The sequence below is a fragment of the Asterias rubens genome, chromosome 9 (assembly GCF_902459465.1).
Source record: "Asterias rubens chromosome 9, eAstRub1.3, whole genome shotgun sequence".
NCBI classification, from domain to species: domain Eukaryota; kingdom Metazoa; phylum Echinodermata; class Asteroidea; order Forcipulatida; family Asteriidae; genus Asterias; species Asterias rubens.
In genome coordinates, this window is record NC_047070.1 from 14,237,923 (window position 1) to 14,265,020 (window position 27,098).

The window sequence follows — 27,098 nt, forward strand, 5'->3', positions numbered from 1 at the left end:
GAGTGTCTTACCAACTAGACCAGCGAGATAGCCCGATAGCTAGAGGCAGTGCAAATCCTGTGTTTTAGCAGAAGGAACAGTAATGGTTTAATAGATGTAATTTTTAATAAACAACATGCTGAAAAACAAAAGTTACAAAACTAATAGGGTTAAGATTTCTTACAACAGCGGCTTATATTTTCCTTTTTTAGTATTGTTATACTTTGTCAATTAACCTTAACCAAGTAAAATTCCACTGAAAACTCAGCTAAGTAATAAATTAGTAATTTCTTTCTTTCTTTGGACATAGCTCAATGGAACAGAAGTTTAACAATAAGAGCAAAAAAGAAATTTCTCTAAAAAGGTATGCATTCCGAAACTGAAATTAGTTTTTAATATTAGACTTTTAACATGAACATTTTCACCTTAAACTGTCAGTTTATTTTTTTGGCCACCAATATTTAAGTTGTTCTCTTTTTTTTTTACTTTACAGCTGCAAATCTTTTTGGTTTCAATTATAATTTTTATACATTTTGACTTCATACATTTTTAAAAAACATTTTATGAAATAATTTAAACTAGTCAATCATACTATCTACAAACCACAAGCTAATTCAAACTTAAAATATTTACCAGGACAAAAAAGTTATTTTTTTAAGACATACAGAAATCAGATGCGTAGATCAGTACAAAGTAGAAACAAGTATCTTAAAACGAAAGTTAGGAATTGAATATACTTTTTTGGCATCTAAAACAGGTTCATTGACAATTGATGTGTACTTTTCATAAAATGCAGTTCTTACCGCTTCAGTCTAGTGCTTTAAGGTCCTGGAATCAAATCTTTTTTTTCTCTTCACATTATTTGTAAAACTGTCTTTTCAAATTGATACTGGCATATTTTCCCTCCTTAAGCTTTGTCCTGGGACCCTTTGGCATAACACAGATATCGTCATTGCACAAACTGTACACGACCAAAAATCATTCATAGTGATTCCGGAAGTGTACGACAATAATGAGGATCCTGGAAACCCGTCCATACTTTAAAGAGCAAAGGATGATCTCAATATTTCAACTATTACCTTTTAAACGCCAAATAGACATAGTAGATACCGGTTAATAGCTACTTTACTCTCAAAAATATGCATTTTGTAATGAATAACTCGAGTCAAAAATACACCCAACCGCGCGGCTTTTTACGCCGAGAGTCAAAAACGGCTTATCTCTTATAATGACCTCTTGACTCCAGTGACGATATTCCCCTAATTGGGTTGGACACAGTTCTCCAGCTTTGGCAAACTGAGGGCGCTATTTTCCACACCAAATAACCACCACTGACGTCACGTTTCCTTTGTCGCGCAGGTTTGATTGACCTCACGTTTTTCAGAAATTTGGCTAGAAGCGTTCTGTAGAAAAACAATTTTTACCATGTTTTAACGTGAGGTAAGAGACTCGTTATATTTTTTTATGTTTCCTATGGACTCCAGCTATTAGAAAACTGTAATGTCTATATATTTGAGATCATCCTTTATTGGCCGTTTAATAAAACAACATTTTTTAGAAACTTGTTGCAGGGTTAGCTTTATTTTCAGATCAAAGGTTGGGGAGGGGGGTAAGTGAGGAACCCACCCCTCCCTTTTAGTTCAACATCTGTGCCCGATTTCATAGAGCTAGTTAACTTTGTTTTGATTTTATGATAATTTCTTTTCTGAAAACCTGAAAATTTCCAACGGGTAACACCAGAAAAATAGATTCTAATCCTGAGCAATCTAGGACGGTGGGAATAAAATACTGAATGTGACGTAGATCGGAAGGCACAGTCCGTCCAGCGATAAGACCTCGCTCTTGCTCGTCTTAGACCCCAGGCCAAACTTCTTGCCCAATATACCCGTATTGAAGAGGTAGTCCTGGCCCTGGATGCGACACTGAGCTCGAATGCTGTACAAGACCTCTCGGTCCTGACGAAGTGAGAACGTCTGGCGCTCACAGACGCGGAAGGATAAGGTGGGATCATGTGGCTTTAGGCGCTGGGGTGGAATCAGAATTAATAAGACTATTAGTAATTATACAAAAATTGTATTTTTTTTAATAAATCCTCAAACAATTCGCAGCAGTCTCGGCTTGGACTTGAGATACATTTTGATAGACTCTCTATACCACTAGAAATATAATTCTGGAGCTGTGGTTATAAAATAAGGAGGTTACCAAAAGCAACAACCTCTTTGGGAAGAAAATCTTTGTCCAATTTGAAGCTGGCTTTCTTATTGTCTTGCTAAACTGTGAAATACGCTTACGCTTCAGCAAAAAAGGTTGCTATAGTAAACATCAATTATTGCTTACCGTTAGCACTATGAAATTGTAACTTTAATGGATGTAAATTTAACAATGTGACAAGAAACTCAATGCACAAATGGCTTCTATAGAAAAAGTCGTACTCGCTAATTCTGTTCTCTATGAGAACATTAAATTTCATGATTCCTCTTGAATTTGTAAGGCAAGAAAATTAGCACATGTTTTTAAAGGGGACTTTTTAAAACTGTGAGATATACTTTTCTTTTGAGATTTTAATTGTTGTTTTACCTGCATGTAGAATTGATAAGTTGAGTCTTTGCCTTGTCGATGAGCCTTCAGCTCAAAGTGAAAACCATGGATGGATACAACCTCGCTGTGGTACCTTGGCTCCTGTAATTATATGGTGTACAAAACATATTATAATAATAATAATAATACTTTTATAGTTATAATAAGACTTGTATAGCGTTGGCATCTCAAAAACTATCTAAGTCGCTCCAAACTGTTTCAGATGTCAAACTTTTTATGTAGTTGTTTCAGAATTTGTTTTTGTGCGATTCTAGAGCACCTGTCTGACATGAATAGGAGTCATTGACAAAGTGTTCCATAGATTGTGAGCTTCAACTGAGAGACTTAGATGCTTTCATTCTGGCAGATGGAACCAGTAACTGGCGCATCGGATTTAATGGTGATACAAGTTGCTGAAGGTACTGGGTAAATGAACCATTGACAGATTGGTAAGTTATATGAAGGTTTTTGAAAAAGATGCTTTGTTCAATGGGGTATGCACACACACAAGCAAAAATTCCCAGCTAACCTGTGAAATAACACTTGACATAAGCGCAGAATTCCCTGCTTTACTATGCTTAAGAAAAGCAGAGCCATGAAATTGGGCATTAGTGAGTTACATCATTAATCAACGCAGTACCTGCTCAATGATGAAGCCAGTTCTGATGGCGTCGTTGCCAAAGTTCAACATGAGCGACATGTCACCGCCTCCCTGCAGGGCGTGGTAATGCATACTCAGCGTCTTTAAGATCCACTCTTGTGGTATAACGTTCATCCTAAGCATGTCATCAAGGTGACGAGTGTCCGTCACTCCAGCGAGGCGGATGGATCGGAAGAGGCCGGCATACTTCTGGCCTTGCTCGCGGTCCACAAACGCAGTTGTTTTGCTCAGACTGGTGGGATGAGAAGACATTTGAGAATGTTATGTAATGTTACTATCTTGTAAAGCAAAACTTTGTTATGCTAAGCTACTTCTTGTGCTTAAGCAGCTGTATGAAACCTTTTGGGAGTGTCGTGGCCGAGCGGTTAAGAGCACCGAATTCCGTCTCTGGTGTTTCTGATCAGTAGAGTGGGGGTTCGAATCCCCAGCCGTGACACTTGTGTCCTTAAGCAAGACACATAACCATTGCTTCGACCTTCGAATGGGATGTAAAAGCCGTTGGTGCCATGTGAAGAACCCAGTGCACTTTAATATCGAAAAGAGAAGGGGTTCGCCCCGGTGTTCCTGGCTAGATTGGCAGCATATTGCGCCACAGCACCATGTAAACCATTACATGGTGCTTAAGGATTAGGTCTAATATCTCAAAATTCGCCCCACTCCTTGCAGTAATAATACCTGGCGCTTTGTATCCGTTGGCAAAAGGTGCGTTATAAATACGGTTATTAAACCTGGCCCTGTATGACCACTGCATTGTACCATTTGTTGTGGTGTGGTGCGCTTGCTCAAGTATCGAGGGGCCAGGAAACAAGATCTCCCTAAGCCCAGGGCCCAATTTCATAGAGCTGCTTAGCACCAAAATTTGCTTAGCATAAAATTTCTTCCTGCATAAAAACAGGATCGACTAAATTTCCGTTTGTTGCATATTGCTTGTTACTGGTATTCAGCTGTTGTTTGCTTATCCTGAAATTACGTTGAAATTTGGCTGGTTATCCTGTTTTTATCAAGGAAGAAATTTCATACTTTTGTGCTTAGCATGCTCTATGAAATTGGGCCCAGGACTCACGTTCATAGAGCTGCTTTAGCAAGAAACAGTGCTTAAGAATTCTCTTAAGCAAATATAAGCAGGGTACCAGTAAAATATGCTACATGCAACATGGTACTTTTGATGGTAGCCTTATTCTGGTAAGCATAATTTTGTTGTGCTTAGCTACTTTTTCTGCTTAAGCAGCACTGACGAAACTGGGCTTAGATGCAAGGTAGACCATACGGGGGCATGGCTTAACGGATTCATCTACTACTTGTACCATACCTGTTAAAGAATGTTACAATGGTGCTATGTGATGGCATCAGCTGAAGATGTGAATTCTGCTGTAGGAAGATCCAGTAGCAGAGAAGCTTGTACAAGTAGTATTCACTGAATGTGAAAAACCTGCAAACAAACAAATCCAAAACATTCTAATGAGTGAGGTTACACAGAATTATTGCTAATTGTTCCTTATCTCTTCAATTTTTTTGAAGTTGAACAAAGACAAATAGACCGATCCAGTAGGCTCCGCCCACGACGCACGTGTGAGCAAGAATACGTGGGGGCTCTCCAATGCCTTTCTGCACAACTCTGCCGCGTGCGCCAAGATATGGCTCGCGCCAAGATATGCGCACGCATGTCGGACCTTATTTGTCTGACCTTCGTTGCGTTGTGATTGGTCAATACGCAATGGGGTGGAGCTTAGTGGATCGGTCTATTGACTAGAGTGATACTCGAACCAACAAACTCTGAATTAACATGCCAGCGCTCTGCCAAATGAGCTATATAGTTCCATTTAGGGGGGGGGGGGGTATTTTGTCAATATCTATATTGGGGGGGGTGTCAGTCTGAAGCCATACAATCCATAACTGCCAGATACAACCAGGGAAGCGGCAGCGAGGGGATCACCCTATGGGGATAGAACTTTTTATTTCGGGCATCAAATATTAAAAAACCTCAATGGAAACTGACTGGGTAAATTTTAAACTTTTTTAAACTTGGTTTATTAACAACATTTCAAAAGTCAACAGGATTTAAAAAAAATGCATTTCTGGTTGATTTTCTTACCTGCTGGATTTGATAATTTTCTGTAGGAGTTCCAAAGGTAGATCCCTCAACTGGATTTGAACCGAAAGCTGAAACAAAAAAATAGAATAGTCCATTGAGTGGAATCAGTTTGTTTGTTCCCCTGTTGTGGTGTTTGTTTGTTTGCTAAGATGATCTTCTCATCAAGGGAACTCGGCAAACTCCCACTAGGGGATATAAACACCAAGCTGGCAACAGCCAGTCTATCGCATACAAACATCAGCGGTTCAGCCCCTGCGATTTTGAATTGCACAAATCAAGAAAATATGGATCAGTAACTGGGTGACAATACCTTAATATTCTAGTCATTGTGAAATCAGCAGTTAGCTTCATAGGATTCGAACCCACAACCTTGTGATTGCAAGTCCTGCAGTCCACATGACCACATTGAAATGTGACAAATTCCAACTAGCGCTATGATGACAAGTATTTTGTTAAACAATTACCCTGGGCTTACTCAATGCTACAAGGTTGATTTGTTTTTACAATTCGGATGGAAAGTATTTCCCCGTGTCTTTTCGATAAGAAACTGGATTCTTTTACGTGCATTACACAAAACATGGGACCTACGGCTTTACGCCTCATCAACACAATCCAACAATAATGGTTAAGTATCTTGCTTAAGGACACAAGTATGACGATCGTGACTCAAACCAGCAATCTGCTGAACAGAAATGCCTGAGCTAGAGTTTGGTTCTGTCGACCATGACATGCCATGGTACAAGCCATTTACGGGCAGCTATGGTCTTTTAAGTGTTGGGTAAACAAACAAAACAGTTTTAAATACTCACATGGGGAATAAGATTAAGCTCCAACCATCTCTCACATGCATTGACCACTTGCCCCACTTTGTACTAAAACACAAGAGACATTGGTAAAAAAACAAAAACAAAAGTGTAACCACAAAAGTGTAATCAAATCTCAAATATACAAAAAGAGACATACATATGTACATGTTAGATGGTTAACTCATATACCCAGACCTGGAAATTAGGCATGCAACTGCCCGTTAGGAACATTTTCAAAGGCACTACGCAAGTGCGGAGCGAGGCAGCCAAACGCCACGAGACGTGATACCCACAATGGTACCCTAGAAAATGTTGAGGTTTATTATGCTCTTATTAGGTGCATTGTTAGCATGTACTAGGTTTATTTTACATGATTAAGTCGTACACTGTTGTTGCCAGGCATATATTAGACTAACAAACAAAAATCTGGAAAAAAAACGCGGAAGAGTTGCATGCCTGGGAAATAGCCCACAGCACCAACAGCAATTGATGTGGTGCCGTGTGCTTCGCTGGTACCCTTTACATCCAATACAAGTTTGAATTTTTCACATTAAAACGCCCCTGTTAAGAGGAACATTGACGGCCCCTTCGAAGAACTAAATTCAAGGCCTGCATACTCCATGAATAATATCAACTGTCAGACAAGCCGTTTGTTCTGAAGCCTCCTAATAATCAATGTGCAAACAAAGAATAGTGACGTCTGTAAATAAACATCCTTTGAAGCCGGCCACATGAAGAAGTTACACTGTCTCAAACTGGGAGGTTAAATTACACACATACACACACACAAAGATAATTGGTTGATGTTTATGGGTTCCTATAATCACATTAACATTGCATGAAATGTACACACGATTAAATGAGGAAGTTTCATATTTGCTGCAACTGCGCACACGCAACTGGCAAGGTATAATTTGCATTTAACGCTCATATGTACTTCAAAAAAATAAAAAAAATAAAAAATAGATACGCAATAAATATGCACTCGTGTGCAGAAAGACATCTGTTAAGTTAGATTTGTGCAGCGAACGGATCTTTTCATAAATTCATTGATTTTAACCTAGCATTCCTTCCAAATCTTGATCACAGATTTTCCCAATTTCCCTCCATGAAGTCACTGCCAAACTTATGTTTCATACAGATTTCGAAAATAAGCGCAAGGTTTTTATCTTCTCTAATCGGGTTCTTGGCAACATACACTGCTTACACGAATCTGACAAAATAATGTTAAAAATATTTGAGTGTGTTTAATTGAGGACAAGTGGAGATCAGTACCTTCAACCCAGCCTGGTGATACTTGCAAACCGTCATTGAACTCAGGTTCCTCAACATAATATCAGCACATCTGTTCACGAAAATAATCATTCACAAAAATTATCAAACATTGTTTTCCCCAGGCTCACTGTTGAAAAATACCACATAAATCTGTTTAATAAGAAATTCAGTTATACTCAGCCGTCGATTTCAAAAAGAGTTAGGACTCGTCTTATCTCGAGTTAGGACAAGTAACTCGTCTTAACTTAGGATTAATCTTAAGGTCTGCATGCCACAGTGCAGGGTTATGACTCGTTCTAAGTCCTAAGATTAGTCTTAAGTTAGGAAGAGTTTTGTGAAATCGACGACAGGTAAACAAGCTTTTATGAAAATTGCACCTGACAAATAGCCTAATCAATTTTTGATACGAAGAAAAGGTCTTGCAAGAGCTGATCTGGGACCAATTTCATAGAGCTGCTTAAAAGCACAAAATATTGCTTAAGTTTCTGCTTAGCAGACATGAGCAGGACATGTACATAAGACATGAAGTTTGGCTGGTAACCATATGAGAAACATAAATCTAATGTGCTGAGCTTCTTTTTGTGCTTTAAAGGGAAGGTACACTATTGGTAATTGTCAAAGACCAGTGTTCTCAGTTGGTGTATCTCAACACATGCATAAAATAACAAACTTGTAAAAATTTGAGCTCAATTGGTCGTCGGAGTTGGGAGAAAATGATGAAAGAAAAAACACCCTTGTTTGACGAATGTGTGTGCTTTCAGATAGGAATAAAAGACTTCTAGCTAGAAGTCTTTTATTATTTTAGTGAGAAATTACCTCTATTTCAAAATCTATGCTACTTCAGAGGGAACCATTTCTGACAATGTTTTATGCTAACAACAGCTCTCCAATGCTCATTACCAAGTCAGTTTTTAAGTTAATATTTGTTTTGAGTAATTACCAAACGTGTACCTTCCCTTTAACAACAGCTCTATGAAATATGGCCCTGATCTGATCAGTTTGGATTCATTTAACCTCAAACTCGATAGATCAACACACGATCCTACTGTTCTGTTTACCTTCTTTCCAAGTCCAGAAAACCTAGAGAGTGGGCAGATGCTAGAACTCCCACCACGTCACACTTCTCAACGTCAATGTCGTCATGGTACAGGTTGCCCAGAGCAACAGCAAATGCTGGGGAAAACAAATAAAAAACATACCAAGTTTAAACTATTTAAAGGGTGGTTGCAGTGTTTTTTTTTTAATAATTTAAACGATTAAACATGACTTTTTAAACCTAAAATATTTTTTTATATTTTTAATTAAATGCGCAAGTATTTTAAAAATGTTTTTCAAGAGATTAGGGGAACCCACCCCGCCCTTAAAAGGGGCATAAACGTGACGTCATGTCGGGAACCCGAGCAGTCGGGCCCCCTGGCTGTGTGCATATAGAGACGTGTGCACTGTGTGGCCTGGTACCTACTAGGCGCGTGTAGTTAGGGACCAGACTCTTTTTGCCGACGATATGTTTGAATTCCCGACGTGACGTCGATGGTAGGGGAGCGGTAACAGACCACAAAAGCGGGGCATGACTTATTCGCTAATTACGCAAGTGAGATAATGTATGTCGGGGAAAAAACAAAACACATTTTATTGAGGTTCAGTACATATATCAGAAATAAATGACAGCAAAATTAACTGTTTTATTTTAATTCACTGCAGCATCCCTTTAAGAATATGGTATTCACGTTATTCTAATCAACTTAAACATCGGTGGTCTAGTTGGTATGGCACTGCTCTAGAATTGCAAAGGTCATGGGTTTGAATCCCACCTGAGTAATTTGCCAGTGATTTTGTTCACAACTTTCTGCTTTTGTAGACCAAAACTAACATTCTTTAATACATCTGTGCAAAAATGTAGAGTCTCATTTCTCTCAGAATATTGTCATCTCAGCCCAATTTCATAGAGCTGCTTAAGCAGAAAACACGGCTTTACAACTTTCTGCTTAGCAGATATGAGCAGGATACCAGGCACAATTCATACTTGTGACATGTATAGTTTGGCTGGTAACCTTATTCTAGTGAGCATAATGTTGTTATGCTTAGCCTTTTTGTGCTTAAGAAACTCTATGGCCCAATCTCATGAAGCTGTTTAGCAGAAAATACTGCTTGACAAATTTCTCTGCTAAGCACAAATTGAGTGGGCACCATGGCAACAGTGTACATTTTTAAATGTTGGCTGGTTACCTTTTTTTGCTAAGCGAGATTTCCCTGTGCTTAGCAGGTTTTTGTGCTCACAGGCTTTATGAAATATGACCCAGATGTTTTTGGACGTTAAAATAATTACCATTTTAAGGTTCAAATACGTCAAAGGCAATTTACACCACTTTAATGTGAGGTTAGAGACTTAATTTGTTCCCCACTCATCTGTTTCCCCCACTCACATGAGGGTTTCCATCTATTTGTCATTTCCCCTCTCCTCTTCAAAAAAAGAGTCCCCCCCCCCCCCCGCCCCCCGAGGGGAAAAAAAAATATATAAAAAAATGTAGGAATTAATAAACGATTCCAGAGCAGTGTTTGGCAAGCCATTTCAGTCCAATTCCCAGGGGCAATACAAAGCTGACAAGCTGCTCCCTTGTATAAATTATTTATTTGTCTACCACCAGCTAGGCTTCCTAGAACATTGAACTATAATTGCAAGGCAATCTAAAAGCCATCGGCAGAAAGTGGTGAGTGATTCGCCATCAGCAATCACCGTTCGTTTGGTTTAAACCCAGTGTAAGGTTTCTATATCATCATGCAGTACTGCATGGGATAATTAATTGCTAACCAAAAAATCAGCAGGACACCTGTCAGAAGCAATAAGCATATTCTTGCATTTTAGCTAATAATCAACATTGCTAAGCAAGTTTTTAAAATATTTTGTTATACATTTATTGGTTTATTAAAAAAAAAAAACCATTGCAGCACATGGGCTGAATATTATTCAAAACACAACAAAATACATCAATGCAAGAAGGTAGGCTCTGCTTACCGTAAACAAAGAATCAGCTCTTACAGAAGCAGGGAATTCTGCGCTTAGGTCATGCGTATTACACAGGTTAATAGGGAATTTTTACTTTTGCGCATTATTTGCTTTCACAGCTAGTGCATATATTCAGTGCTATCACAGTAAGCGGAAAATGGTGATCTTAAGAGCAGAATTTTGAGGTAGAGCAATGAATGTTCGTAAAACATGTAAGCAGCCGTTTTGTGCTTATTTACGGAGCCTCCCTTTAGCAGAATTTATATTTTATAAAGCTGTTTACCGTAAGCAAGGGTAAATGTTTGGCTAACCCGCTTACTTGAGAAATCATGGTGAAATGTTCATGCTTACGCACATTTTTCTGGTGCAGTAAGCACAAAAATTTGCTTACGGGTACTAAACAGCTTTATGAAGTTGGGCCCTGACATAACAATAAATATCTTTAACAAAAACCCAGAGGAAATTCTCACCATCTCTAGTCACCATGGAATCCCTGACTTTCAGTTTGAGCTTGGTCATGGTGTTGGTCCGAGCCTTGACGATGTGTGCCGGGTGGTCAATCCGCCTCCTCTCCCCACCGTCCAGACTCCGAGGGCTGTCCGTCATACTCAGGCTATGACTGATGTCTTGGTACTCCGTGCTGTAGTGGTTACTCTTACTGATGTACTGGTCAAGGGTTGCCGACATCGGGTCACGATAGTAGAGCTCCGAGTGGGGTTTGTTTTCCGCCTTGCAGAGGAGCTCGGTGAGGGTGGAGGACTTCTGGATGTATGGACGATGGAGCTCCCAGTTTGTGTCTAGACACTGCAGGAGAATGTCTGGGAAAAAAAATGAAAAAATAATAGGCTTTAAAACGACTTTCCGTTAAAATTCTGGTTGATTATGTTAGAACTGCTTCTCTGTAAAATATGAGAAGCTGCATCCAGAAAGAAAATGTGAATTCTATTTACCAATATGACAACTTTGCTCTCACTACCTTGTGGATATGTCAGGGCCAGTGCGTTTGCTCTTGTGCTCTACGTTTAGTTCAGGTGTAGTCATGAGAGTGCGGTCTGGTCCTGGGCCCAATTTCATCGCTCTGCTGGCTTACTGAGATTTCACCCCACTCTTTTCCCAGGGTTGACCCCAGGGAATAACGGCTGGCCTTTTCGCACTTATTTTTTTATGCAAGTCGCTTGACACACAAGGCCTGAAGGCCACTTGAAGGAGTGGGCTACAGTTATATTTTCCAGAAGCTGTTGCCACCTACTCCTAGGGCTGAAACAGGGTTACCCCTTTCACAGTCCATACGAATGTAGGGTATCATCAATTCGAAGCCTGGCCGGTACCTCCCCAATTGTAGCAAGTGTCACGACCGGGATCCGAACCCACACCCTGCTAATCAAACACCAGTGCTTGAATCCGGTGCTCTTAACCGCTCGCCCATGACATGATGATAAAATTACCCCTGACCTGCCCGACAAATGGGAGAGCCACCCCTACTCTGGAGTAGGGGTAAGTAGTAAAACCACAGGGTATTCTTGAAACGTGCAGCTGGAACCCAGTGGAATAGGGACCTACATGTAGACGAAGGGACAGTGTGAAAATGCGCCGGCGAAACCATGGGTAAGGAACTCCTGGGGAGTTAAATGGAGAAAAACTTTACCTGGTCCGAGTACACTGTGAATGGGTGCAGAGTGATAATGAAAGATGTCTACAGGTGTCGGTGATCGGGCAGATGACGGCTGAAACCTTTCAATCGGTGACGGACTGTGGACAAACAAAACAAAGTGCAAGTGAGTTGTAAACTTTTTGACTGCTCGCTCACATACAGGGTTTTCGGCCATGAAATTCTCTATTGTACAAATTTAGGAGAAGTAGGCCTGGAAATAAACCGAGTCCAATAGGAGACTTTTGGGACGCTTGGTGGCAGCAGACTTACCAGGTAAATTCCATTGTTCTTGGTAATGTGCGCATGCTCAGAGCTACATAAACAATGGAAATTGTCTGGTAGGTCTGCTGCCACCTAGCTTCCAAAATCTCCCATTGAATCTGATAAGAATAAGCAATAGCATTTTTGAAGAAGTGTTTGGGTTTACCTGCTGAGTCTGCAAGGTGCAGTGCCTGGTGGCCTCGGCTCTAGTGATCTCTGTGTTGACCAACCATTGCTTGTCCGGGCATCAAGGGTCGTGTGTGGTCGATCTTCCAAGATATCTCTGCTGGGAAACTGGTATGGCCTCTCTGGGTCGCTGTTGATGCTTGTTGCTGGATTCTCAGCTGTAAAGTGGTTGAGTAAAAAATAATAATAATAAGGAAGAAGAACTCTTATTATCCGCTATAAGTCTTGACGCTCATGGCATGGCTGCTATGGCTACAGCTGGTTTGCCGTGTCATGCGATTAAGTAACGGATGTCCTTAGCAACAACCGTAGCTGTAAGTGTAGCTGTAGCCGCCAATTTGGATATAGCCTAGTTATCAACCATTGCAAATCTCAAGATTTGTAACTTGACCCACCACAGAATTGTCCATAAGCCTGAAGGCCATGTCACACAAGAGGCAATTTACAGGCAGCCAGTTCCAGGCAACCTCCAAGAAGGAATTTTATTCACATTTCGGTTTTCTCATTATTTTCTAGGGGAAAGTGAGTTACAGAAAGAAGAATGTCTCCTGTACGGGCAAAGTGCTCTTTGTGCGTGCTGTGCAATTGGTTGCCATTGTGTGAAATACGCTTGAACATATTAGCGAGGTTTCCCTGCTTCCAGAAGCGATGTTTTTTTTGCTTACAGTAACCAGAGCCATGAAATTGAGCCCGCACAACTTTTAGTACCCAGAAGTTCTACCTACTCTGTCAAATTTATGCACACACCAGCTCTGCGGGCAAAAATTAATCAATTCATTGAGCTGCTTTAGTAGAAAATATTGCTGATCAATTTTCTGCTAGGCAGAAATAAGTCAGATACCTGTCACAGATTGAACATGCGACATGGTATTTTGGCTGGTTACCCTATTCTGGTAACCATAGTTTTGTTGCGCTTAGCTACTTTTTGAAATTGGGTCTAGGGCTGTGTAATTTAGCAGAAAACAGTGCTTGAAAAATTTCTTTGATAAACAAAAATTGAGTGGGGCACCAACTTAATGACATTTTGGCTGGGAAGCTATTTATGATAAGCAATACTTTTCTGTGCTTAGCGAGTTTTTGTGCCTACAGGCTTCATGAAATTAACCCCTGTTGATGTGATGTTTATTTGCAGCAACCTCTTACCTGTCATGACAGCGACCATGCTGTCATTGTAAGGCTCGTTCAGAGACTTAATGGCTTGGGCTGTACCAAGGAGGTCTCCTCCCAAGGATTCTGGCAATCTCCATCGGTTTGTTCCTCCTACCTGTCGCCGGATGCGGTACCGGGGTGACGCAGGATGCTGTGTATTGGTTAAAAACAGTATTCAATCATCAACTTAACAAACATGCAGCCATAAAGGAGGATTTACAGTTAATAATAATATTTCCTCAGTTCTTATATAGCCAGGTATGTGAGTAACTATCCATGAAAAAAAAGAGGAAAAGAAAAAACCGGGTAAGAAAAAAAGAGGAAAAGATAATATTCCTATACTTTAGTACACAGAAAGTGAAGGAAAAAAGACAAAGTCTCACATGCCTGTATTTTAAAAATATTTACTGCTTCGAGTGTTATGGTTAAAACTATGACTCCCGAGGTGATCCCCGGACCGTTCTATTTTCCCGAGGTGAAGCCGAGGGAAAACAGAACGCTCCGGGGATCACCTCGGGAGTCATAGTTTTAACCATTGCACGAGTCAAAGCAGTCAATATTTGTTTTATAACACCCCAAACATTTCTAAATACTGTACTATTAAGTTACAGGCCTGAATGCTACAATCCACGGACGACGCGAATACAGATTGCAAAAACTTTTTCTGTGCATGTAGTGTCATGTAATCCAAAATGGTAACAGACTATTAATTTATCATCCTCGTACACGCAACGGACGTCTGGGTACTGCACGCTGTGTGCTAGTCTTCCCGACTAGCGCACGGCAAACTGATGCACTATCACACGGCCGTCGTCTAGCAAAACTAAGACATATCATGTGACGCGCTCTAAACCAATGAAAAGGCAGAATATTGGTATAAGGGGTGTTTAAAGCACTTTATTTCACCCCTCTAGGAGTCTAAGCGCTCAGTATTTTTTCCTGCAAGGTGTGTGGAGCAACGTTTTGAAGTATGAGACCTATTCCTTATGATATTGTGCATTGCAAACCATTTAAACCGTTTACAAGGTGATGTGGTGCAATATCCAGCTTATCAGACAAGGAACATGGTGGCAAACCCTCCTTTTTTGAAAGTGCACTTGGTTCTTGTCATACCTTACATAACACCAGGGGACCTACTGCTCTAACACTGTGAGTCCCATCTGAAGGATGCAGCAATAAAGGTTTTAAAAGTTAATTACTTAAGGACACAAGTGTCATCATCGGGATTCAAACCCACACTTTGCCGATAAGAACAACCAGAGCTGGACAATTGTCGGGAAGAAAAATAAAAGCCCAAACATTAAACTAATAACAGTTCTAAAATACCCCACCCTTAGAAATTACCAAAAGGCATTTTGGTCAATTTGTTGTACGCTACGAAAAGTTTTAGTTTGTTTCGTTCAGAACTTCAATATTTATTTTAATATTTGTGTGTCTTACCCTTGAAGGCTGTCTGCAGTCTACAACTACACCAACAAGTGCAGAGTACGGAGCAGTCTGTAAAGCACTGTAAATAAAAACAACAATACAAAAATATTTAACAAATGAATAATTAGTGTAAATTATTTATTACTTGTGGCAATGACACACCACAATTATGAACAACAACTAGCATCACAATTTAAATGCAATTTAAGTCTGAAAATTTTACAATTCTCTTTCATTACCAGTAAATAAAAGGTGAAAGTATAAACTAAGCTTCCACCCCCCCCCCCCCCAAAAAAGTAAATAATTAAAAACTTTCTTTAACGGCGTCTAGACACCCGGTCAAAAAAACTCTGAACGTAATTTAAAATCACAGCCCCCCAAAAATGGGTATTTAGTTTAAACCAACTGAAGACAATAAAAAAGAGGTTCATAACACGGTGAGCGTTAACAATTATTGAAAAAAACCTTGGTACATTTGCCATAACTATGTTAATCTAAAAATAAACCTTCAGTCGGTGAATATAAACTGATCGAGGTTCAAGTGTGGTTGCTTAGTAACAACTGACAGCCCTGCGCTTCCCATTTAACTACACATTAAAGAAAAAACAGAAACAAATTAAAGGGACATGTTCGATCAGGAAAGTAGCTCTCGGAAAATCGTTTGAATCCTTTTTTAAATTAAATGCATATGGTGTGAAAGATGTTTTTAAAGTAGAATATAATTATCATCACAAATAGGATGCCTCGAAATTGCATGGTTTTCCATTTACTTTGCGAACAAACACGGTCGGCCATTTTATGGAGTCAAAAAATTTGACTCCACAAAATGGCCGACCGTGTTTGTTTTGACTCCATAAATTGAAGTGCCGTTATAGTTAATGGCGTACATTAAGAAAAACCATGCAATTGGAGGGTTGTGTGGATCATTATATTCTACTTTTGAAACATCTTTCTAACCATTATAACAAGCGGTTTCAAGCGCTTTTCATAGACCAACTCGCCCGATCCGAGGCAACGTGTCCCTTTAAAGGCACCCCCCCCCTGCAACAGCAGGTCTACCCAATACAAACAGTAAGTGAATGTGAGCACAAGAGAACACAATGGAACTATGAATTTAACTTGAGTGCTTAAGGAGCTTTTTTAGAGGGTGGTAATGGTATGTTTGTCCAGCACTCTCTGATGTTTACACATTTTTGAAAGAGGATCGGCTACCATTTAACATGTTTAAAGAACTCCTATAAACATTTCAACTGTTAAAGGTATGGTGCATTGGGTTTGCCGGTTTATTGTTACAGCAAACACCCTAATGTGTTTAGACAAGAATTTGAGGTATCATGAATAGCTTAGCTGAATGTAATAGACCCTGGAGAGTGGTGTGCTTTTGATTGGCGACTCAGAGGATTTCTTTTTGAAATTGGTTTCCTTGCACAATCAAATTTGTGGAAATTTACTTCTTTCGTGAAAACTACCATACTTCAGAGGGAGCCATTTTTTAAGAATGTTTAAATACTTTCAACAGCTCCCCATTACCCGCAACCAAGTAAGGTTTTAGGCTTACAATTATTTTGAGTAATGGCCAATAGTGTCCTCTGTCTTTAAATCGAGTTGTTCAATCAATCTTTATTGAGCAAATCAAAACATACATAATATCAATAGGCAAAAGATAAATATTGCACACTTCTGCCCACTTGCTTAGTTTTTATTAACACGAACACACGATTTACTCAAATGTTTCCCTTGAACAAACATCCAGCGAAGGCCTACATGTAGATCTATTTTCAGAAAGTGTGCACACAGCTCGTTTACAAAACAAACCCCCTTCACTTAGCATGCCCATGCAAGTCTTGACTTTTCAAACACTAATTGGAACCTGTTAAGAGAACGTGACATGCCGATACTCTTGAGACATTGTGGATCATTCATCAAACCTAGGACGACAGAGAGGTCCGACTGGAGTCTTAATTGCTGTCTTTGGGAGCCGGATGTTCTTGACTGTCTTGACAGTTCGTTCCGCCCCCCCCCCCCCCCCCCCCGACTTGGTAATGACAATCATTTATTAGTTTCTCTTTTGTCCCTGTCCCCCAGCAAAAATTGTCAATTTACGATCAGAGCTACGGGGATGAGTGTGTGAGAACATTGAGATTTATTTATCTACTCCGTCTAATCTTTAAGTTCTGGTAAACAATCCAAACCAAATTGTGCAGGCCGAGGCCCTTTTATTGATGACCAGACAAAATAGTGAATAAAACGGTCGCAAATAGGTCGTTCATGTGTATTGTATGATGTACATGTACGATTAGTGTTCCGTGTCACGGAGCGACCTTTCTTCGCAGACAACCTTTCACCGTCAGTGTCATTGATTAAAAGAATCTTTATTCGATATATAAAATAAATTTTGACTGCTTAGTAATCGGGGCACAGTTAAAATTATAGGCCCTCGGTGATATCAAAACCATGACTATGCCCTCAGCTTCCCTTCGGGCATAGTCATGGTTTTGACACCATCTTGGGCCTATAATTTTTAACTGTGCCCCTCAATAGCATAGCAGTCAATATTTCCATACTATGGCCTGAGAAGTTACTTGTTGTTTAGTGTTCTTGTTTCGGGTTCAAACTTGACCGAACTGTGCACATAATGTGACTGATGTTTATCAAACTCTTGTTGGTCGTGTAGTCTCCTCAACAAATGTTATTTAAAAAAATACCAGTTGACACATAAAACTGGTTTTACTCAAAAATGTTTTGCAAAATTATACTCTATCTGTATGATTAGAGTGACACTGACAGTGACACAGACAGTGACAGTTGATTTATTTGACTTGACACATACCTTGTGTATGACATTGCCACCGAGGACATTCTGGCTTTGGGAGGCGAGGATGGTAAGTACGGCAACCCCGTGGAATGTTTTGATGTGGCAGAGAAATTATTCATTATCATTGTTCCTACTTCAGCCATGTTGAATACAAATTGGTGCAGCAATGAGTTCTAATCTAAACCAGTGCCACAGCAGGTCAATGTACAACTTGATAGTGAAGAGTGAAGTTCAATTGCAGTTGGACGTTCAGAGCTTCGGGTCGGGTACTTGCTGACTGTGGTGTAACTGTGTATAAAACGAATTAAAACGTTATTATTCCATTTTAAGGTACCTACCAGTGTTTAACCACCTCTACACACGATTGATAGCGCAAATTTCTCACGGTCACCCACCGCACCTCGAACTTTCACTTTCTTTCTTTCATCACTCAGTTGTCAGCTCAAAGTCAAACAAATGTTCTGTAAACTGTAAATAATACAACGTGTTCTTTATGCATACCTACTGGAATATTGCCACCATTATAGATTATCATGTTTCACTACCGGTGTAGATCACAACTTGAAAACAGAGAGAGCAAAATAATGTCACTTGAGCTATATTAATTAGAAGTAGAATTTCATGTGAACTACATGTATACACGACACACACGACACAATTAAACGTAAACACATACACGTTACGGACGTTACAGCACATGCGCTAACTTTTTTTGCAAACAGGTACTCGGCACTATGCTGGTTTCGTTGGGTAAACATTGTGAACCACCCAAAAGAAACTTCATTGAGTTCAATCAAGGTCAGCCCAAGTTACTTGGTTACTGTTGTTAAGGTACACTTCCTTTGAGCCAACCAAAGGAGGGCGCTATCAAATATCTTTGTCAGTGTGTTGATCAGTGGATGGCTGAATCAATCACCCATACAATGTTTGATACTATCAACAGCTCTCCAATGCTCGTTACCAAGTCAGTTTTTAAGTTAATACTTGTTTTTAGTAATTATTACCAAACGTGTACCCTTTAATGGCTTTATCCACCCTCACAGAGCTAGCTTTCTCGAGCTAAATGAAGGCCAATAAATTCTATTGACAATCAATCCAATACATGATGATGGGATTGTATTTCGAAGAATACCATACTTGTTCATTTTTTAATTTCGAGGGAGCGAAATAATACTTTAAAGGGAAGGTATACGTTCAGTAATCACTATTGACATTAGTGGCAAAGTATACTTTGGTAATCAGAAAAACAAATTAGGCTATACCTAAAACCGTTTCGACCAAAGGGCTTTAACAGCTTCAAACGACAGGGCAATATCAGTTGAGTCTTGGCTTGACTTTGTGGCGTCGTGTCCATCCAATTCTAAGAATACATTGATCTCAGTTAATCGCAATGTTTTGAAAGTTTTCTGTTACGATTACATTTTAATCAGCATGTCATTTTCTATCATTAGTTGGCGGTGATAGATGATTATGCAACATCCCGCTGAACGCATTCAACTTGGTATTGTAATATCTAATGTAATTTATTAACAGTGATTTGATAAAAAAATAATATGCTCAATTTATTACGGAATTGGTTAACGAGCCTGATCAGGGGGCATTGTGAACACTAGACATCTACATGATCAATGGACTCTTTGAAGTGCCGAAAACTCCCCCCCCCCCCTGAACATGATACGCATGGGGATTTTGTACATTTTTTCTGCACTAATGCAGTGATGCTCATTTTGTGGATTGAACTGCCCCCCCCCCCCTCGCCAAGCACATGCACAAAATAATGACATGAACTTTTTTCCGCGCATCAAGGCCAGTTTATAGCATAGAGATATATATAGAATTAAAATAACTAGATCGGCCGCGCGTACATACGCGCCATTGCCTGTGTAGAAAAAGTTTTTATTCGCCATGGATGCGGTAAAAATTTCACGTTCGAAAGGCGACGCGCAAAAATGAACACGGGAGATAGGCCTTTGACGCGCTAAATGTCTAGATCGGCCGCGCGTACATACGCGGGTTCTGGCATGGGGGCCGCCATGGCCTATCTCCCGTGTACATTTTCGGTGCGTTGCCGTCAGCACGTGACTTTTTGCCGTCAGCACGTGACATTTAGCGCGTCAAAGGCCTATCTCCCGTTTGCATTTTCCGCGCGTCGCCTTCCGAACGTAAAATTTTTACCGCGTCCATGGCGAACAAAAACTTTTTCTACACAGGCAATGGCGCGTATGTACGCGCGGCCGATCTAGTTATTTTAATTCTATATCTATGGGCTATGGATGGGCGCACGTTCCCAATCACTTGCAGTGGCTGCGCCCATCGCCTCGTTTTGAGTTAGCATTGTGACGTACCTCATGCAATATTAAGAGAGGCGTGTAAACCGGCCTTCAGACAACAAATCTCAGCTCTATTAATTTGTCTCTTCCATTTTCTTCAAGGGTCGCATTGTTCACTTAATTATCAGTCAATAATAATCTCACCATGTAAACACTGGTTTATAACTAAACGAGTTTACCCCATGCAAGAAGACTTAATGATCAACCCTTTTACATAAATAGTTTTATCCCTTGCAAGCCCCGCCCATTTAGTACCAAATATGGTCACAAAAGTTGGCCAAGAAAATTCTAGAAGGTTCAGCTTTGTTATGCAAATGTCAAAGCTGTTCGCTGATTGGCTGGGGCTGGACGGCGGACGCCGGCCGGGGTCGTAGTTGAAAATCTGCATGATTTGCACATTTCAAAGAAAAAATGGACGACTTTGAAAAGTTTCCATGTCTTTTATCTCCAAGAAATTCAGCTTTTCACCGGATTTCCGAGTTCAAACTACTACAAATAAGCGAAGGTGAGTCGAGATTTTTGTTGTGTTGAGAATAAACGTGTTGCAAAGAATTTTCATTCGCAGAATTTGAAGAAATGTTTGATTTTACAACACAACCCGTAGGCCGAAAAAAACCCCAAAAAGCACATGTATTGACTCGATTATTCGGTGCGCAGACGACATTTCTGAAATTTGCAGATAAGAATTACCGAATTGGCCTACGCTGTCCGAAACGTCTCCAAATTGAAAAGTATTAATATGCACAACTAAAATTCTTTTAAAAGCATGCCCAAGTGCTACGGGCCCTCAGAAAAGAAGTACTGTGTTCCGTTTGTGTGAGTTTGCCGCACAAACCTTGTTTTAAAACATTTTTTGAGGCCGAGTTTTTGTCAAATTTTGCACAACCCCGTTTCCAAGTGAAGTGAGTTTGTTCTGAAACTGGGCCTGAGTTTGTTCTGATAAAGAGTCGTTTAGCAGAAAATGTAGCTTACCAATTTTCTTTGCTATTATTATTAAGTAAAAAGTGCGTGTAGCACAAGTCGCAACAATAATATAAACTTTATGGACAACAAGTGGCTGGTATTCCTGTTCCTGCTATAAGCAAGATTTGTCTGAGCTTTCCCCTTAGCAAGATTTTGTACTTACCACAGGCTTTATGAAATTGAGCTCTGGCATGCCTGGTGTCACTGAATATTTAAAACAAATTGTGCTGAAAATTGTTAAAATAATTTGACATGTATACTGTCATGACGATTTAGCTCTTACAAACATATTTTAAAACACATTCCCAGAAGAAGCTAAAGTATTTCAATGGAGCTGTTGCCTGTGCCATGTTGGCCTACTTCTAGAAACTATAGGGGTCTGATATTTTGGGCCTCCTTAACCCTTTGCATGCTACCATTCATTAAACACACTATTCCCTGCCGGCTGGAATCTTTTTGCACAATCATTAAAATTACACACATCTGTACTCGAAAGCATTTTTCTGTGTGAAGGAATTATTTTATTGCAAAATGCAAAATAAGATAAATGAAGAGTATAATACGGACACCCAGTTAGTTCAAACAGAATTGAATTCGGGTACATAATTTATTAAATACACACTTCCAAAGCACGGCGAAAAATGTCCCCAACACCATGGACAGTTCTACCCTGTTTCCTTCCTTGCACAGGAAAGCTGCCATCGCCATCGTCAGATTCGGCCCCATCTTCCATAGATATGTGTCCGTTAACTGGCCCAATGTCAATCGACATAGTCCCACTGAAGTATTATCATCTCTATCATCTCCCAAAACATCCTTAGACTCTTATTTTCCAAAGCTAGAATCCGCGAAAAATCTTCCAGAATGCTGCCTGCGGCGTCCATTGTGTGGCGTCCATTTTGTTTAACAGTGAAAACAGTCACCAAAAAACTCGGAAAATACAAGATTTGTTCATGAAAAATTGTTGTGTATTCATTCGTAACATGTCCTCTGTGTATCGAAGTGTATAAAAAAGTACCCGGATGGATGTCAGGGGTCAAAAGAAAGCTCGATTGTGTGCAAACAAATAGCACGTTGTGTTGGGCGCAAATATGCGCCCACAGCAGTGAGGGAATAAACGTTGCGGGCCCAAATTTGCGCCCGTAGCACGCAAAGGTTTAACGCTATACGTTTTTCAAACCAGCGTTAATAGGTGAATGTTTTACGACCGTTAACCAGCACTAACTGAAGTTTCTTTTTGTACTACACTACCAAAACTTTCCCCACATACTCAATAAACTTTTGAAACATCTTTAAAAAATGCAATTCTATGCTCGGTACTCACTGTTGTTTTTCTGCCGCATCGCACGTTTGACTTCTCAATATGCTCAACGCTTTATAATTAGGTCACTAGACGCTGTACACGTGACCACCAGCCTAATACATGTGGATCGACGAACTGCCAAGCCGCAGCCGAGTCAGATTAAACCACTGCATTGCGGCAGTGCGTGCAAACTTTATGTGTGAACTGCAAGTATTGTAAACAAACAGCGCCCACGCACTGCCGCACTGAAAAAAAAACCAAACAACAATAACCAACCGCCCCCTCTCCCCCAACCCCCACAACCCCCCCCCCCAAAAAAAAAAACCGAACCACCCAAGCAAACAAATGAACAGCCTGATGTTATAAGATAAAATATAAAAAAACAGCAAACATGGTCAATGCCTCTATTGTTGGGGCTTAGGTCTATTGGCTCAGAATCATTTTTAGAACCAAGTTAATCATTGTAAAACCAAGTAAAACATTGTTTTAAGGACTATGTTTGTGTCCAGGACTTCATTGTTGTTTTTATACTTCCATCCACTGATGTTCAACTGATACCTCATATAAAAAAACTTGAATATTTCTTGAACTTTTACTCAACGTGCTTGTTTAGTGGTAATTTATTTGCTAGTTCACTGTGCCAGTCTTTAAATGCCTTGAACACCTCCATATGAACAGTCTCTGACCAATCAGAATGCGAAAGCTATCCAAGATATTCATTATAATTCATGGCCAATACTTTTATTTAGAAGAAAAAAGTTGTCAAAGGATAAGTTCTTTCTCAAATCCACATGATGAACTGAATGAAGAGCCCTGTGCTGACGTAAAAAATTCTTGAGTAAGAACTAGGGGGAACAACCACGAAGCTGTTCCATGCTGTTTTGCTTGGATAATGTGCTTCATTGCCCAAGGAATCTATAACTGAAAAAGGTTTTCTTGAGATAAGGTCTCACTTCCGGTTGACCGGAAGTAAAGGTCAACATGAGGTCACAGTTTTCCAAAGTTAATATTTATTGCCTAAGAGTCTATAACTGAAGTTTGAACATTGGCTGTGTGCTTTTTGAGATATGTTCCCACTTGAGGTTACCCCAGAAGTAGAGGTCAAATCAGGGTCACGATTACCCAAGGCAAATCTGTCATGCCATAGGAGTCAATTACTGAAAAAAACTTTGAAATCGGACGTATACTTCTTGAGGTATAGTGCTGCAAAGAAGAACTCGTTAAAGCTTCTAATTACCATAAATTGACACGTGATTAGTGCTGGGCGAATAGTGAAATTTTGGTCTTCGGATACCGCTGGCCAACTATCCGAAATTAACCGGATATTTTAATAGTTTTTTCGCCGCTAGAGGGCGCTTTATAAAAAAATAAATAAAAAAAAGTTACAAATATTTTTTTGTTTTGCCGCTAGAGGGCGCTGTTCGTTTGTTAATGAGATCTTATGGGCGGATTGATATTAGTTTTAGACAGTGTCACTCGGTTCATTCATAAAAATAACCGGATCTAATTAAAAGATTGCAATTTGCTTTTTCTTTTGATCGTGATTGACTCTACGTGAAGGAAAACTTTCGTAATCTTTAAACAAATTACGTCAGAAATGTAATTGTTTTAACTCTTCACTGAGGTGAGCATAGTTAAATACTTAATTTATGCTGTTTTATGCTGTCTTAATAGAAGTTCCATAAGGATTCAGACAAAACATTCATATCAGTTGTCGCACGACGTCCGCGGAGATTCGGATATTAAAGAATATCCGGTTACTTGGTTTTAATTACAGAACTATCCGGTTTATAAATAGGTATTCGCGCCCATTGCCGATATCTTGTTAAGAAAAAAAAGGCATTCGCGGTTACGGATAGGAAAAACCTATTCGCCATTAACCGGATATTCAAATAGGCCTAATTCGCCCAGGCCTAGCCTACACGTGATGACGTCACAGTATCAAAATTGTGTTTTTTATACTAATAAATTTCATAAGGTACACGATGGTATGTAACTTATCCCAATCCAGTGCATTTCAAAAACCCTATTAGAACATACGTTCTTTTTAACGAAATCCCTAAATGTACGTAGGAACCTAATGTAGGCCTATTGGTTGTGTACAAATCCAATGGAGTGTGTACAGATTAATGGGTCCTGAACGCGGTTAGAAATGGACTGAAACATATGTTATTAGGATCAGTGTATTTTTAAACACAGAATATCAAATTCAGGAAACGAACAGATAAATTATTTTGAAGTAATTGTGTTTTTGACCATTTTAATGTTGACATTTGAAGAGCCATTGTGTTTGTGCACAGACACAAAACGTGCAATACATGATGTCATGGTGACGTCGTCCGAAATTGTATGCTGGAAATCACCTAAGCAGGACCCGACAAGTGTATAGCTGAAAAAAGTTTCAGGATCGGCGGTATACTTTTTGAGATATGGTGTTAACTAGGTTTGCTAATTAAATATTCATAAGCTTAATAAAGGCTTACTAATTAAAAATTTGATAATTTGTTACGATAGGAATTAAGCTTATGTTCTAAGCTTCAATTTGGTATAAAAACTAAATCCTCCATTTCATTAATTTAATTTTTAAGATTTAAAAAAAAAAGTGTACAAATGCAATGGGGATTTAGGGAGAATAATAATAATAATAATAATAAAAATAATAAAAATCTCGACGAAAACAAAACCTGTTTAGACAGTAGGTCGGAACAGCTAATAATAATAATAATAAAAAATAATAAAAATCTCGACGAAAACAATACCTGTTCCGACGGTAGGTTGGAACAGCTAATTAAAAGACTTTTCACTTCTTGTAAATATTGAATAGGTTAAATTGAGGTAGACCTATAGAGTAAAAATGTGAACGCGCTTTAGAAAACAAAATTTTCAAAGACGCACCCTTGTGTGAAATAACTTTTCTAAGGCCTCTAATCTACCCATTTTATACACCATCATTTTGTTAATTAAAAAAAAGGAAAACAATTCCATCAGTTTCTATTTAAAGCCATTGGACCCTTTCGGTAAACAGTGTTGTCCAAGGCCCACACTTTGTTACCACAACTTCTATATCAAATAACAAACCTGTGAAAATTTAGGCTCAATCGGCCATCGGAGTCGGGAGAAAACAACGGAAAAACCCACCCTTGTTTCCGCGCGTTTCGCCGTGTCATGACATGTGTTTCAAATAAATCCGTAATTCTCGTTAACGAGAATTTATGTTGTTTTGCTGTTTTCTCAAAAAGTAAAGCATTTCATGGAATAATATTTCAAGAGAAGTTTTTCACCATTGCCTTCTGTAAACCCTGTAAGTTATTTGTAAATCTGTGAACTTTTTTTTTTTTTCTGAACCGAAAGGGTCCAATGGCTTTAAAAAAAAAAAAAAATTATGTTATTTTCTATTTAAAAAAACAAATTTATGTTACATGTAGCATAAAATTACCTCCATTACACAAAAACAAGTATTGTATAGCGTCTAAATTTTATAAAAAAAATTTTTTAGGGGTCTGTCATATACGCCAACTTGTTGCCATGATACTGATTTTCTCATAGGTAAACATAATATTGAGTTGATTGTCTCATTCCTTAACATGACTGGGCAACAGAGGGCGCCATCACTTTTGTGCAATTTGACTGTTGCGCAAAGGTGTGCGTGTGCATTAAATCATTTAATAGAGATTGCGCTCCGCGATTCCTGTGAGACCAGCATGTGATGCCCACTCACCCGTGCTTCACTGCACAACTCACACATAGGGCTTCTTCAAGACATACTTGGTTATTCTTACTTAGGGCTAATTCAAACTGCCACTTGCATGTATTTAAGTGTCTTCACAACTTTATGAATATATTTACACACTGTTGAATATTATTTGTACACACTGGAGGAAAGTACAAATTGAAATACAATTAAATTTTGTCAACTTTGATTTGACAGATGCACTTTAAAAACCAACCAGGGTTCTCCCCACGTACAAGCTAGCGTATCGGGCCGATACGCAGAAATTATTGGCCGATACGCTGCCAAAATTGCCGATCACACTTTTTCCCACCTGATACGCTACCCATTTTTGAATACCTTTATTATTGGATACAAAATCCTCTGCGAGACAATGGAATTTTTATCATCCCATAAGTCACTCTAAATCATCAGCTGCATGTCGTTTCCCAGCTGGTAAATCACACGCAAAAAGACCACACTGACACAGCGGACGACGTAGACATAACAGAAAAACCCACAATGGAAGCTCTTGCATAATGCATGCGAGTATGCATGTACATGTACATGTATGCTGTTGATGATCGCGTGCGCGGTGCACAGTGTAACTGGTTTCCTTCCGAAGAAGGCAATTTTGCCGTTGCATACCGTTATCCGACGACGGGTACCAGCTTTTAAAAACAACTTCGACCGCAAATTAATGTTGATCGCTCAACCCCACGTTTGAACACACACCCAAAATAACATGTTACGCGAGCCGTGAGTTTGCCACAGACCTGCGTTAACAATGGCTGCCAAACAACAACAGCAGATAAAGACTTACTTCAGGCCAATGAATAGCGACGAAGCTGCCGACTTAAAAGTGTGTGTAAAAACAGTTTTCTTTCATTAAAAATACAGGTGATAAAA

At 39.4% G+C, this 27,098-nt stretch overlaps 1 protein-coding gene across 3 annotated transcripts; it reads right to left on the minus strand.

The window, feature by feature from the left end:
* Positions 1 to 1,463: 1,463 nt before the first annotated feature.
* On the minus strand, positions 1,464 to 26,707 carry LOC117294707 (BTB/POZ domain-containing protein 16-like). Of its 3 annotated transcripts, XM_033777218.1 has the most exons (17): positions 21,800 to 21,853; positions 21,341 to 21,381; positions 18,386 to 18,444; positions 17,900 to 18,172; positions 15,082 to 15,148; positions 13,636 to 13,792; positions 12,473 to 12,650; positions 12,040 to 12,143; positions 10,865 to 11,212; positions 8,449 to 8,563; positions 7,391 to 7,460; positions 6,119 to 6,181; positions 5,310 to 5,377; positions 4,527 to 4,646; positions 3,197 to 3,449; positions 2,557 to 2,658; positions 1,464 to 2,003 (listed from the first exon to the last, which is right to left on the minus strand). In XM_033777218.1, exons 4-17 carry the CDS (start codon positions 18,025 to 18,027, stop codon positions 1,746 to 1,748), a joined length of 2,031 nt encoding a protein of 676 aa, XP_033633109.1. In that variant the 5' UTR covers positions 18,028 to 18,172; positions 18,386 to 18,444; positions 21,341 to 21,381; positions 21,800 to 21,853; the 3' UTR covers positions 1,464 to 1,745. The 3 variants fall into 3 exon arrangements, with proteins under 3 accessions (XP_033633109.1, XP_033633110.1, XP_033633108.1); XM_033777219.1 differs by lacking the exons at positions 18,386 to 18,444; positions 21,341 to 21,381; positions 21,800 to 21,853 and adding an exon at positions 26,550 to 26,707; XM_033777217.1 differs by lacking the exons at positions 21,341 to 21,381; positions 21,800 to 21,853 and having other exon boundaries at positions 18,390 to 18,542.
* Positions 26,708 to 27,098: the final 391 nt, after the last annotated feature.